The 15,078-nt window shown below is 38.8% G+C and overlaps 1 protein-coding gene across 1 annotated transcript in view; it reads right to left on the bottom strand.

The window, feature by feature from the left end:
• Positions 1-1,233: 1,233 nt before the first annotated feature.
• Positions 1,234-15,078, bottom strand: part of COL4A5 (collagen type IV alpha 5 chain) — an 88,200-nt gene continuing 74,355 nt past the window's right edge. Inside the window, exons 42-51 of the mRNA XM_014258760.2 lie at positions 8,990-9,123; positions 8,553-8,625; positions 8,332-8,403; positions 7,833-7,961; positions 7,441-7,539; positions 5,927-6,139; positions 5,401-5,578; positions 4,723-4,837; positions 4,260-4,432; positions 1,234-2,756 (exon numbers count right to left, since the gene is read on the bottom strand). Of these exons, the coding sequence (XP_014114235.2) occupies positions 2,675-2,756; positions 4,260-4,432; positions 4,723-4,837; positions 5,401-5,578; positions 5,927-6,139; positions 7,441-7,539; positions 7,833-7,961; positions 8,332-8,403; positions 8,553-8,625; positions 8,990-9,123 (1,268 nt within the window). The 3' untranslated portion in view covers positions 1,234-2,674. The remainder of the gene's footprint in view (positions 2,757-4,259; positions 4,433-4,722; positions 4,838-5,400; positions 5,579-5,926; positions 6,140-7,440; positions 7,540-7,832; positions 7,962-8,331; positions 8,404-8,552; positions 8,626-8,989; positions 9,124-15,078) is intronic.

Raw genomic sequence — 15,078 nt, 5'->3', positions numbered from 1 at the left:
GCTCCAAAGGTCAAAGCAGTGTTTTCCTTTTTTAATAATAAAGCTGCAAACACAAACGTTTACCTGTAGTTTAATGTTTATATAGTGATGGATAGCACCTAGAGGCCCCAACCAACATTTGAGCCCCCTCAATGTCTCTGCCCCAAGGAGCTTACAGTCTCAAGCATCAAGAAGCAGGAGAGAATAATAACTGTGTTTTCTTTTATAGATCAGTATGTCTGATCCAGCACAGGTAAAGTGCTGTAAGGCACAGAAGGTGTGGTGGAAATTTACCCAACACCTCTTGAATCTCTGCTGCAGATCTCAAATTAAAAGATGTTCCTTCATGTCTAGACTAATTTTCTCTTAGTAAAATATCACCCCTTTGGAATTCTGTGCCTGTAGCTGATTAAGGTTTGGGACTCTTGTCCAGGTCAGTGCCAGAGCTGCAGGGACACAAAAGAGATTGGATCAAGCAGAAGCACAGCTGCTTTACATACTTTACTTTTCTGTGGTCATCTCACAACTTTGGGCCCTGAAGCTGCTACAAGACCAGGAGGTCTGGGTGTTCTCTGTCTGGAATAGGATCTCCTGTCTTGGTTTTACATGCTGCAAGAGAAGCCCAGATCTTACAAAGAAGCACCAGTTATGCACTGCTTTATTAAACATGGTCCACTCTATCCCATGTCCCCACATCTGAACACTTAGTGTTGGCAAACACAAGATGGGGTGTTGGTCGAGAAGGCTGGGAGAGCCCTTTCATTTGAGAGCTCCTTGGCCTTAGCATCCATTCTTCTACTGTTTTAGGGCTAGGGACTGGTTGCTGTGTTAATTTTAGACTTCTGTGGAGCCAGCAGCAAGATAAGGACTTGTGTTTACATGAAGAGACTTAATATTTTATTTCAGCTTTGGTAACAAGTTCCTGACTTGGAGGTAGCAGCAGGTTCAGTTTATTATTACATGCATCAGCAAACCAAACTAAACTGAGCTGCACACTGCTGAATTCCCACTCTCTACCAACATATATAACTGCAGCTAATGGAAAAAAGACAAAGCTATTATTATTTTGCACTTTAAACTAAAGAACTACAGTTTCATACTTAGTTGAAAGCTTTAGAAATCAGCACCAATCTCACTGTATATCACTGGCACCTGCTTAGTCACCAGTCCTGTCTTTTGTCAAATGTGTAAAACAATAAGATGTCAGATACTCCATGTTTACAGGGATAACTGGAAGGTAAGAATGAACAGCCATTAGCAGATAAATTACTTAACAGTATTCAATAAACAAATACACATCACCTGTATAGAGCAGTACATTAATTCACAAGTAAATTATATTGATAGTTGAGGTGGCATCATACAACAAAACTATTAAAGTATTGTCACTTGACAGAGTCCTGCATTGTCAGGGAGCTGTTTACACACAAGGGTAAATGAAATGCTCTGACCATAGAAGCTGAACAGTCATGCATACAAAAGTGATCACTTTTCAGCTATTGCCCAAGTAGTGACACACTTTAGATGTACATAGAAGGATTCTTACAAACTGACATCAGGAAGACTGAATGCACCATCTTTCAAGGACTTGCGTGAACTATACCTGCTCAAGAGTTGCTATGTACTGTGAATACATTGTGGATGTACATAAATCCACGTAAGATTAAAAGACTAATTTGTAAATATGAAGGTTTCCACCAGTTTATGCTTTATTTTATTCAGAAGTTATGTATACTATTTTGGATAAAACATATGACACCACTTCAAAGTTGAAGTTTCATGTAAGCATCATTCTAAATGGTTTGATAACTGGATAGTCCCGAAGGACAGGTTTGGTTAAACCAAACTAATTACTAAAATGTGAATGTGACTTGTATTCTTATAGAATATGACTAATAATTTCATATATTTTCATAAAATAAAAAATCCCTTTTCAGGTGGATTGGGATTTCTAAGCACAAATAAAACCATTGGTACTATGGTGTACAACATTTAAAACCCTGATGAAAATTACTTCAGAATAATTGTGCATTCCGCAAATATATCAGGTTGGCAGCTGAGGAAGGAAATGAAAAACTAAATTAAAAAGTTGGCATAAGAGGGGTAAACTGTCTCTGTATCACAAGTTTCATAATAAAATACTGTCTTATCCTTTTATTTTAGACATAGGGATTTTTATATCAGTCTGGTTTGTTTCTAGATGACTGAAAGTTTAGATTAAAAAGGTGTTTACACAATATACACATTTCATTACTTACAAAGAGAAATAAGCTTAAAATTTCATATTAAAAATACAGTAGGGTTAGTAGCACCATGAAAAAATGTTTTTCAAAACTGCAGTCTTGTAATTTTAAACATACTCAGTGCGTCGTGTTCTCTATTCTCTTGGTTGATCAAAAAGGTGCCATTTTGGTACAGGGAGAGAAATGAAAAATTTCATCTTCTGGTCCTTTGTGAACCTTGTGTGTTCTTTTCTGTTTCCAAGAGGTCAATTCTTTCATCTTAGTCCTGTTGTCAAATATGTACTGAACAACCCTTAGTTTTTGGCACATGAGTGAGGTACACTTGAATTTGCATGGTTAAAACAGTTTGGATTAGTTTTTTCTTTTCTTTCTGCACAGTAGCACCATTGTTGCAGCTGGAAGACAGTGCATCTTAGGAAATTTCAATTGTTTTATAAACATTGTCCAAGATGTTACGTCTTCTTCATGCAAACTTGACAACGACTAATACGTGTCCTCAAGTCTCCAGCTTTCAGTGTCTCTGACTGAGGTTTGCTGGTTGACAGACACAAAGGAAAGGTTGGATTAGGTTTTTCTTTTTTACAGTTCCTTTCAACTTCTACTGAATTCACTGTTTCATACAAAACTTAAGTATGTGAGCAGGGAATGAATCCTGAATTTGAATGTTTTTCTAAGACAAATCATTCTGTTTGTTCCCATGTTCCCAGCACCAGGTGACAGATTCTCAGTTGTGTCAGTGTCTTAGTGTCCCCAAGGTATGCTAAGTATCTATTTCAGTCAGGCAGGTGCTGGAGCACAAACACAACCCGAGGGGAAGGTGAATTGTTGAGACTATTTTGGGGTTCTGTTTCTGGCCTTTGGGTTACTTAGTTGAAGGATACTTTAACAACACACAGTAAGTACTGCTACAATCAGAGCTGTGTTTAAGTGGTAGCTTTACCAAAGAATTTATTTTTATTTTGAAAGGATAACAAGATGGGAGATTATTAATGTCGTATGTGTGTACACAAATAAGTCAAATGCCTAGAAGTTTCTTTAAAAAAATAGAATGAAGAAGGAGGTTGTTTTAATGAGAGGGAGAAAACAGTAGAGGCAGAAATCTCAAGGGTGCATGGCAATTACTAATAGGAAGTTTTTCACTGGTTAATTACTAATAATTAACTACCCAGAAAACAGAAGAGTGATGAATTATCACATCAAGTACCCTGATTGTAGACGTTACACAAAATCAACTTAGGGGATACCACTGCTCAGAGCATAGCACCAGCCCTGTGCCACAAAGCTACACTTTTCAATTAGTTAGCACTGGGAATATTAATAGTTTTTTGTCAGCACACAAATAGGGCAGTAGCTATTTATTCTATGAAAGGAGATGATTCTTCAGTGAAGAAATAATTTGCTACTCAACTTGAAAGGGAAAAAGTTGGAGAAGCTGAGAGACTCCAGCTGAAATGTTGACTGCAGAGATGCTGAGGACAGAATGGCCACTGGCTTTCTTGCAGCCAAAATGTTACCCTGTTTCCTTCTGTGAAGTGTGGAAGAAAATGCTGGCCATGGAGGGTAGGAAACCTTCATACAAGATTTTTAAAAACAAGTCATATGAACCTTTGTGTTAAAAGGTTAAGTAGAGTTTGTCTTGCCCTTCACTCTTATCCCTTGTATATCTGTGAGCTACCTTTCCAAATATGAGTTTATTGAAAGGTTTGCCAAGAAAAAAAATGAAAATTGTTCTTTCGGGCTTCAAATATAGTAAACACAGTAGGACTACTGCCAGAGGAGGTACTAAACAGAACGTGACTAAGAATTGACAAAAAAAGAATCTGGCTCTTTGCAAAACAGAATGTGCCCTAGCAAGTTTTTACATAATATTAAAAGCATACCAGAGAAACACTTGAAAAACTGGTTGTGAGGGGGAAAACAAGCTAAATTATTTCTGTATACCCCTGTAAACAAATCTCTTCAGATCTTTGGAATAAATTCAGTTTCAAAAGCATTCATTCTGGAATAGAGCAATAGACAAGAAACAGGTTTTCTTACCTGAACATTTCTGAGACCTCAACAGTTGCCAGCCAGAAACTGTATGAATTGGCATAATAATTACAGGTGCCCCGACCATGGCATTCGATGAACGGTGCTGAGCGGAATTCTTCCAAACAGGATCCAGGCGATGCCAAGGCCTGTCCAGAGCCCTCTGCTCCAGCACTCGTGTGCTAGTGGAGGAAAGAAAGACAAACAAGGATCTTAGGTGTTAAAAATTGAATAGCGCAGCAGTCAACTACTGAAAAGTCACTCTTCATTCTCAACAGAGATAATGTGGTGTCAGACACCTCCATAAACATTGTGATGCTGGGATCTTTGTACTGTAAATCTTGGCTACCTTGGTTAGTGATTGAAGGTAAGAGCTTTAAAATGACAACCCTTGCAGTTCTTATCAATGTCCTAAAGCAGCTGAGGACACAGGTGGGCAGTAGCTGCTTCTGGAGTAGGAGGAAGTTCTTACCATCATGAAAGAGTAGCCAATCCAGAGGGAGTCCCAGCCTGGAGGACATGAAGGGATCTGAATGGTCTGACTGTGGACAGCTATCACCATAGCAGGAGCTTCACACACAACACATCTGGACACAGGGGAAGTACCGGAGAAACAAGTGATGTTAAAATATAATAGGAGTATGTTTTATTAAGAATTCTTACACTGAAAAAGGGAAAAAAACTCACCTGTGAGCAGCTTGCCTATTAATCTAGACTTCTATTTCTCATATATTTTGTAACTGCAATAAAGAATATTTTGGAGCTCAAATCTGTCTGTATTTTTACTACATTGGGTAAAATACTGAAGCAGTTCCTGAAACAAAAACTGGAAGCTCAGAAGTCCCCAGGTGAGTGCCTTAATCCTAAAGCCAATGGCTCTCATATTCTGTCCTGTCCATGGTGATGTTGCACTGCTGACTACAGAGACTGATTGTTTGAGAAGAGCTTTTACAGCCTCTTATCACTGCTGCAGGGAGATGAACCTCAGGAGACAATTAATACTTTAAAACAAACTATTTGTCTAGTTACTCCCAGAACAAAACATGACAGATTAATCTCTTAATACTCAACCTGTATATTTGAAACACATGGGTAAGATGTACTATTTATCCAGATATTAAAAGAGACGTGATGGCCTGCTTTGCCTCACCGGCTAATGAATGGCTGGATGCTTTGCCCAGTCAGTGGCTCCATGCTCATTGGCATCGACTCCGGGGTTGACAGCCAGTAGGAATAGTCATTCCTTGATGCAAAGTTACAAACATTGTTGATGTTGCAGAACATGAAGGGCATGGTGCTGAAACGTCTAAGACAGCTCCCAGCAGTACCTAGGCAGTAAGGCACATAAGACAGCAAAGTTTCACTTCATTGCTTTTTATAGCAATTCTTTGAGAACAGTACTTGTGGATCCTTCCTTTTCCTCCTGTTAGTGCACAGCAAGTGCTATCAGATTGTCACCTTGGGGAAAAACTTCACTTCTTCATTTTGGTTTACATTCTTTCATCCTGAATTACAACATGCATCCTCTGCACATCTCAAGATCTAGCAGATCTTGGTAAACGATCCCCATCCTCATCTATGAAATCTCCAAGACTGCTGTATCATCAGAGAACCCAAGCATTTGAAGTAGCTATGACATGTTTCCTCTTAAAGAGAGAGCATACAGAATATCTCACCCAAATCCTGGCCGTGTGCTCTCTCATTTCCTTGCACATATAGAAGAGAGAATCCATCATAAATTCTTGATGTCCCCTGTGGGCATAGTGGTGTATCGCTGGTCTGGCTGTGCCGAGTTATAAGGAATCCATGAGCAAGAGAAGGTGTGCCAGGAGGACCAGGTGGGCCTTGTAAGCCATCAGGACCAGGAGGTCCTTGTATTCCTCGTGAACCTGTTCACATGAGAGAAACACAACACACAGTATTAATTAACAACATTGCTTGATCTTTTGGGACCAACATAGCTCTGAAAAGTTGTTGGTCTCGTGATTGAGTGCTTGTGTGTTAGGGCAGCTGGTATTTGTTAACTGTGTTAACTCAGTTAACCCTCTCTTCCTGGATTTTGTTTTCATTTAAGCTTGGCTGAATCAGGGAGATTGTCATAGGTGGCTGTAAAACTGGAACTTCTCTGTGTTGTAGGGGTATTGCTAAATACTCTCAGGACTGTCAGGCACTATGATAACTGCATAATACATGGCAGCCACTGGAATTACTTCAGTCAGCTTCCCACTTCCAAAACGTATCTGCATGTGCAGCTTAAGACAATGTTGAAATATCTTGCTCAAGATCACAAAATAAATGGAAGAGCCAGAAATAGCAGCAAGTCTCACTCCAGGACATGCTGTGTTAACACCTCAACCAGAGCCCATCAAAATGAATAGAAAAGCTGCTGCCAGTTTTAGAATAGGTTACTAAAAATGGAAATAAGCTAGAACAGCCTTGAATGTGAGCAAAAATCACTCAAATGACTGAGAAATGTATCAGAAAAGGCTGTTCTTGAACAGCAATATTAGGAAATAGAACTACAAATATTTAGACTATGTTATTCTGCAGTCATTATTTACATTTTTTTCTCTAAAATAATACTAACAGATTTAATAGAGCTGCTCAGAGAAAAAGAAAAAAGAGGTGTTATGGACTTTTGTATTCTTTTTATCTGTTTTAATTCTAATCCTTTTTCTCACAAGTTGCAGTAGAAAGCCACTTAATATCTATCACATTTAGAAAATTGTCCCAGTGCCTAGTCTGATTTCTCAAATCCTAGTTCAGTCATGCTAAGCAATCCCTACACATGGTAGTCCAATCTCTGACTTTGGTGAAACTCTTTTATGAAGTCTGTTTTTCCCCATTCATAATTCCCATGCAAAATAAACATTATTTTACAAATCTCTCTTCAGTTTCTTAAAATCTTCATTATCTCCTCTGCATCATCTGTGCTGCAAAGAGGATGCCATTAAGCTTGGGGTACAGCACTTGACAATGTTATTCAGCAACAACCAGCAATGTGTTGGTGCTGAGAATATTCCAAATCAAAGTATGTTCAGGTGCTTGTAATACTTTTGCATTAAGAAAATCCTAGAATTATGATTTTATCATTATTCCTATAAAGCAAAAATCTTACTTCCAGTATTAGCCTCCATTCAGAAATGGGAGTCTCTTTTTCCAGTAAGTTTTCATAGCATAAACACCATACCTGGTTGGCCTGGAAGACCTCTCTCTCCTTTTCGTCCTGCTGGACCATCAAAACCAGGAAGCCCATCTCTCCCTGGGTCACCAGGAAGACCAATTGGACCTAGAACACACAAAAACGTAACTGAAATAAAAGTTCTTGAAATCTCACTACAGGAATCTTCAAGTTGTCAGTGACTCACCTGTTGCTTCCTTCTGATACATAAGAGAAAAACAGCCCATTAAACCAGATGTATATGGTGGAATCCTGTGTTTATCTATTAGCTATTAACCCACATTTCTCTCTTGCCCCTTGCTGAGCTCAGTAACTCATCTCTGCAGCCTGTGCCATGTCACTGGCACTGCCATCTGCACACAGATACACTTTTGGACCTCTGCAGCCACCTTGGATCATACCTGGCAATCCCTGTGGCCCTGGCAATCCAGGTGGCCCTTTGGACCCAGGCTGTCCTGGAGGACCTGGGGAACCAGGATCACCTTTGACAACAATGCTTCGTCCAATGGTACCTGGTAAACCTGGTGGACCTGAGAGAAGGAAGATTAGTATTAGATAAACCAAGGTGGAAGACAGCATTAGAAAGAGTTTATTTCAAAATCAGATGCCAAGAGCTCCATCATTGCAAAAAAGAGTAAGTGTAAATATAGGATAAAAAAGTGCTCTTGGTGACTCCCTCTAAAGACCCCTCTCACAGGAGTTAATCCATATAGACTGGATACAGAGTATTAAACATATTAGAATTACTTGTAGGGGCTAAAAAGTGCAGGTTGGAATTGTGTGGAAGATCGTGTTCACTTCACTTTGACTACTGGCTGAGACCAACTAAGTCCTACATTTATGTAACAAATTCTACCGACAGGGAGTAAAAGTGACAGTGCCCCTACCCAGGACTCCTACCTGGTGGGCCCGGCAGTCCCTGGCTGCCTGTGAGGCCAGCAGGTCCTGCAGGTCCAGTGGGACCCTTCATACCTGAAACATCAAATTCACACAGTTACCCAATGAAAGAACATGCTGTTTTACGAAGTCTGCTGCAGGAATGGCCTAAACAGGCTGTTACTGTGTCTGGAGGATTTTGCTCAAAATGCTAGTTAAATACCTGGGAATACCCAGTGAAATACCTGGGAATCCTGGAACGCCTGGAACCCCGGGGTCACCCTTCATTCCATTCAGACCTGGACGACCAGGATCCCCCTGAAGAGAAGAGCCTCACATTATTCCCTCATCTCAGCAGTTCCAGAGAACCAGAATGGAACAGATGGCCGAAGACAACCAAACACACTGGGAGCTGTGGAGGGCTGAGGCCATGGGGGGCTGTCAGAGTGGGCACACAGCTGCATCAACAGCTCCAGCTCCCATGGGAATATAGGAGGGACATCCTGCCTAGATACTGGGGGATAGCTAAGGAAAAGAACCTCTTCCTTAATACAAGACAGGGTATTAGCTACCACATTTTGTCTTTTATTTTATTATGTTAAACTGCATGTTCCACCCAAATATCTTCAATTTTTATTGGATTTAAAAATTAACTAGGGGAAAACTCCATTTCTTGTCCTACCTGGCGTCCAGGTGGTCCTTGATCTCCCTTTGGACCAATCAGGCCAGCTGGACCAGGTGGACCTGGGTTCCCTTTTTCTCCTTTAAGTCCTCCACTGCCTGGTGGCCCTCGTGGACCTTCTGGGCCTGGTGGACCTTAACATTGCAGAAAAAATACGCACACATCAGTATATATCATTCATTCTCCCCAAGTTTGTACCTTCAGTGTTTAAAAAAAAAAGGAAAAAAAAAGAAAAAAAAAAGAAAAAAAAAGGCATTTTGGCTTAACTTCCCAGCTCTATTTCAATGCTAAATTCAGGGTAAACTGAAAGGAACACAAATAAAAAGAAATACTTGTACTACCCAAATCAGGAACCAAGGCCCCTTATCTAGCTGATGAAGCAGGTCTTTCCAGAAGGCAGTGCATCTCACCTGCATTAGCAGCTTACTGGTGATCAGACCAGTGCATTTACTAGGAGCCAAAACCCCCAAAATTAGATGGTACAAATATCCCCTCTGCAGATCTGCATTACATTCACCATGTCTTCAGTGCTTCTTAATAGCCTGAATTCGTTTTGTAAGCTAGTCTCAACACTTACAGTACAGTGTAAACACTGTAGTGCTGCTCTCTTGTTAGAATTTGACATACCTATTAAGGAACACACTGTCTCCTGACTGCTGGGTAGCAGGAAGCTTGTCATTCTGCCTTGCCTACATAACAACCTGAGTTGCAGAAACTTCCTTATGTTGAATGACTCTCCCTCCAACTGATTTTTTTTAATCTTGAGTGAAATTACACTATGTAAATCTAATAGAGAAACTGGGCTGGTCCTTAAATATTTTGCCTTTGCTATAGCCAGGTTAATCCAAGGTAAAGTAGTGGGTATAAAAGGAACTTCAGTATCTGGAGAACTGAAAGATGAGACCTTCACTTTTGTCCCACTATATAAATGGAAGGTAACCAGTATTAATTTGTGGCAAAATAAACCATAAGCAAGTGCAGAGACAGCTAATAACAATTTACAAGTTAAGAGCTCATAACTGGATTAACAAAAGGATTTTTTTTGCAGGACGGTGCTATGACATTGTCTCCTGTAGTACAAATCTAACAACATTTATCAGTGTGCTGGATTTTCAGTTCTCCTGCAACCTTGAATAACTTAACAACTCCTTTGACATCCTCATAGTGTATACCCAATGGATAAATTTGATGATTTGTATTTCTGCATGCAAAATTGAATATAAATTCCTTCCCTTTTTAAATTAACAGCAATTTTGTACCACACATATCCTGTAGCAGTTTCAGCTACAGAAAACATGCCATCACCATCATGCAAAGATTTTTTGTGTTCATTTTGCTCTTTAGTATTGGTCTAGTACTGTACACATGCAAAATAATACCAAATTACCATCTGGGGCATGCTAATCAAACACATACAGTCTGCAGAGTAACCACAGCCCTTAAAAAGACAATCACAGGAAAACATCTGTTTCTCTTACATCAAGTGCAATGCAGTAAAACAAATTGCCCGAGTTAAGAGTCTAACCTGGAGGACCTGGAAGGATCAGAGTTCACCAAAGCCCAATGATCGATGTTAGAAGGGTCAGACATCAAACAGTACAAAACAAGATTACTAGTTAGAAATAGTACAGATGACAGCATATACACTACACAACAACCCATTTCACCAGCATGTTTTGTATTTACAGTATAATCCACATGCATGCATAAAACCACACATGAATACACAGTCATAGATATTTTCATATACAAGTTATTCTGGTGACTAGGCACTACTGAAACTAATTTAACACTTCATTTAACAGCAAACTTAAAGCTTCACTAGAGAATGTGTTATTGCTTTAACCTTACAGCTAAGATCTATAACTGGTTATTCCTGCTTACAGTAGGGTTTGGGCTATGTAATCATTTCACTGACAATATTCAGCCTCACAGGGCCCAGAGCTTGGCAAATAGGTAAATTGTGAATTACAACTTACTCTTGTGCAAAATTCTGCTTTGGGCAGGAGGGAAGTGTGACTAACAGAAGGACTTATCACCACTAATCAGGTATGAGCCTCAACTATCTGTGAATACAATTGCAGGACTGAAAAGTAGGCTTACAGCTTCTTTGAAACTGTAAGCAGGATTGACATGGATCAACAGGGCTGCAAATGCTGTAAGCAAAAATACAGCAGAACTTGCAAATTTAGAATTTGTTGTCTTTACTGTCGGCATTATTTTGTCTTGATAAAAATATTTCAAAATTTACCTGCTCAAGTTTATATGGAGAACGGCATGTGATAACATCCTTAGTAAAATTATTTAAATGTCCTCTCTCAACAAATGAGCTGGTTGTCCTTACAATGCCACTAAATTAATACATATTTTAGTTCCTGTGCCACTTTGCATCTTTCATGTCAGTGAAATAATTTAAATATATCAGCATATCACCATGCAATTTGCAGCTAAAAACTACAATAAATACACATCAGCACTATTTCTTACATATTTGGTAAATTATTTTAAATACTAACTGTAATACAGTTGTTAAAAATAATGGCATGGGCATTTCATTGTTACTGTTAAGTACTTACAAACTATATTTCACTGATAGGTAAGTTTTGCTATGATTTATAAATCAGTCCTACACATGTTCATCACTGTAGGATTCTGGCTGATCACAGTCACAGGGTGGAACAAAATGTGATGCAATTGCTCAGTTCCTCTCAGCAGCCCATGATGATTCCCTTTAAAAGTGTGGTTACTGCTTGGGTGACCACAAATTAGAAGTAAAGCCACATTCCCCTTTTTTTATGATATGGCTGCATAAAGATACAATTCAAACATCAGGGATACCACATTTGCTACGTCGTGGTGCTTAGGACAGCAGGCTGAAAACTAAAATGTATTCCTTTATTAAATTTTCATAACAGTTCTTTACCGCCTGAAAGTCATCATAGCAAAACCTAAAGGCATAATTATTATTAAATAGATATACCAAGCCATTTTCAGTCTAGACACAGATGTCGCTGTGGCAATTGTCAAAATTGTCACTTCCCAAGTGCCAGTTTATGCTCTATGCTGATACACTAAAATTACAATAAACATTTGGAAATGACTATGTTCTCAACAATTCTGTCCTACTGCCCTAGTGCCAGGGAGGTCACAGCTGTGAGTCTTACTTTCATTGAATACTTGTGAAAGGAAGAACATTCCTCATTTCCTCTAAACAGGCTGGTGAAGCAAAACAATGGAAATAAGGATTTCTCTGCACTGAAAACTTAAAAGGCTCTAAGTTGGGAATCTAAAGCATCACTGTTAGTCTAAATAAATTTTCCTACAGATGCTGCTGGTATAAAAAAAGCATCTAATTTATTTAAGTCACTTGAGAGTGTCCAAAATCAACAGTAGCAGGTGCTACAAAAATGACTACTGTCACTTGCCCAAGCTGCAACACACAATTATGCAGCAAGGCATGGGAGGACAGCGCAATGTGCTTTTTTAAAAAAAAGCTGAAAATCAGAATATATTGTTTCCAACTGCACTGAGGAAAAGGAATGCTAAAACAAGTTTCACAGCTGGGGATATTTTATAAAAGCCTTGCAAATGTAGACCCACATGGTCTTCCACCATGGCAGAGCAACTGTGTCCTTCCAATGTCAGTCCACAACAACATGGAAAAGATGGCTGAAAGCCAATTCTGAGCATTTTTTTCTCACCACAAATTAAAAGGTGTGTCTGAAACATGACTCCGTATATCTCCATTTAGACTCTACAAAAGTAATACATTCATTTTCATGCAAAGTTATTATTTTGGAGTTACAGGGCTAACCTGAGGGACCTGGGAGTAGGGGGTCAGAATTCACCAAGGTCATCATTAGAACAAGGGGGAAAAACATCAAAATTGTTAGAAATATCAACAAACTAACATATTCAACTAAACCTTTCTTTTTAGATTTAGCTCAATATTCTTTTACATACAGTATGCAAAATACCAAACTATTATCATTCATAGCAAGGAAGACAGACATGTGAAGTAACAGCAGTGTTCCACTGCCCTGGAAATTGGCTTAATTTTATGATGAATTAATAAATATATCCCAACACTATCTATCAATGTTTATTTTAGGGGTAACTCAACTGGAGTCAGAGAGCTACATCATGTTTGACTTCATCTCTTTTACTAATCTTAGAATATACCCAGAAGTCAACAACAAACAGTATATGCAAACAGCTTCTGGTTTTGTTTCTGTCCCTAGAAGGGGTAATTTGACATCCATACAGCTGCTTTATGAGTTTTATGCCCTATGTTGAAATGTTACAAAATCAGCATTCCAACAATAGATTCTGTTATCCTTGGAAACAAAAGGCTGGAGTGCTGATTGTACCAGAACTGCAATAATAGTTTGGTTTATCCACATTAGTTCACACATAACTGAGCAAAGCAAATGCTCCACTTTATACATTGCATGCAACAAAAATGGAAGAGAAAGAAAGAGAGAGAGAACATGGCTGAACAGAACCTCACTGGTTGTTTCCCCTGCTCATAAACCTGCACAAAATGAGTCTCACCATTGTTCCACCTTCCCAGCTGATCAGAATCAGTAAACACTTCATTTAAATAGGGAAGTGTGAACAGGATGAGCAGCTCCATAAAACCCCAATGCTACAGCAGAGCAGAAAATCTCAGTTGGTACTTTTATTATACCTCAGAGGTTGTTTAGCCTGGTTTACTTTTAAAGACTTCTTTAAAGTTTGGAGATATCCTCTGTATAAGAAACTTTTAAAAATTAAAGCCTATATTGTTATGAACCAATCACTGTCCTGGGCCAAAATTTTAATTGCTGCACTACTCTATATGCAGAAGAATTAACAGAAAATCAAAAGCAAACTGGGCTACAAATATGCTGTAGGGATGTTCTACTGCCTGGTTAGAGCCTCTGGGGCACAGCAGGGAGTCAGTTCCTCCGGGAAAAAGTGGGGAGGCACAAACTCCTCATTCCACTAACCAAATAGGAAACCAGGAAGACATTGTGATTGGCTGGGGATTATTAACCCATAAGGTGGTTGCTCCACATCAGTCACACGCAAAGCAGGTTTAGGATGAAACACAATGGAAGTAGTTATACTGGGACTAAAAGAAAACCTCATTATACTGGCAAAGAGCACCCCAGTTCTAAGGTACTGTGGATTAAAACCAAATGTTTATGACTCATTTTTTAAATGCCCAGTTAAGTTATAGTTAGGGTATATGAGTTCATAGCCTATTCTGCAAAAGAAAAAACTCATATTACCATTGATAATAACATACAATTCAATTCCAGCTCTAGGGAAAATATTTTTGATAAAATTCCATTCAAAAAAACATTATTCAGTGTGACTGCCTCCTCTTGAGTCAGAAGCAAGCATGTTGAAAAAGCAAACCTTTAAATCTTTCCAAGTGTATGCTGCAAAGCTAAACTCTCTCTTGATATCCAAAAATCAACAATATCTGTGTTGCAGCTATTTTACAAATGTACTAATTCAAAGCTAACTTTCCTCAGAAAAGTCTTTAAATAAAAGAATAATTTGAGAGCAATAAATAAAAATATTACTTCACCATTACTATGTAAAAGAAAAAATCCCTGTCATCAACCAATGGCTTGGTTTGAAAGCAGTCTCCTTTAGGAAGAATATCAAGCCTATTATGCGAGATGAATCTTAGACATAACAAAGTACTTCTGAATTAAAGATCCAGGAATAAGCTTGAACTGGAGCTGTGTCAGGTTAATTTGAATTATATTTTTTGAATAACAGTATCTAAATGCAAACATTCTATAACACAAAATAGAAAACAATTTCTAACACAGGGCAGGTAATTGCTCAGCAATGTTAACCCAATGTAGCATTTTCTCATTCCCAGAATTAGTTGGCACAGGAATAAAATGTAAACATATAATGTAAAGATGCACAGCACAATGGAGCATGGAGTCCACAGGAGCCACGTGGCACAATGGAGCAATGACTTTTGTTACATGGCTTGGAGATGAGGAGCAGTACCCAATCTGATCATGCTAGGATGCTAGTTGGAATTTGATTTTCATGACTCTTAGAATGATGGGGTTTGT

The sequence above is a fragment of the Pseudopodoces humilis genome, chromosome 15 (assembly GCF_049639895.1).
Source record: "Pseudopodoces humilis isolate 2021_Gansu_Grassland_sample_001 chromosome 15, ASM4963989v1, whole genome shotgun sequence".
Taxonomy (NCBI): domain Eukaryota; kingdom Metazoa; phylum Chordata; class Aves; order Passeriformes; family Paridae; genus Pseudopodoces; species Pseudopodoces humilis.
Note: the sequence above shows the minus strand (reverse complement) of the source record. Positions and strands in the feature narration are given on the sequence as shown.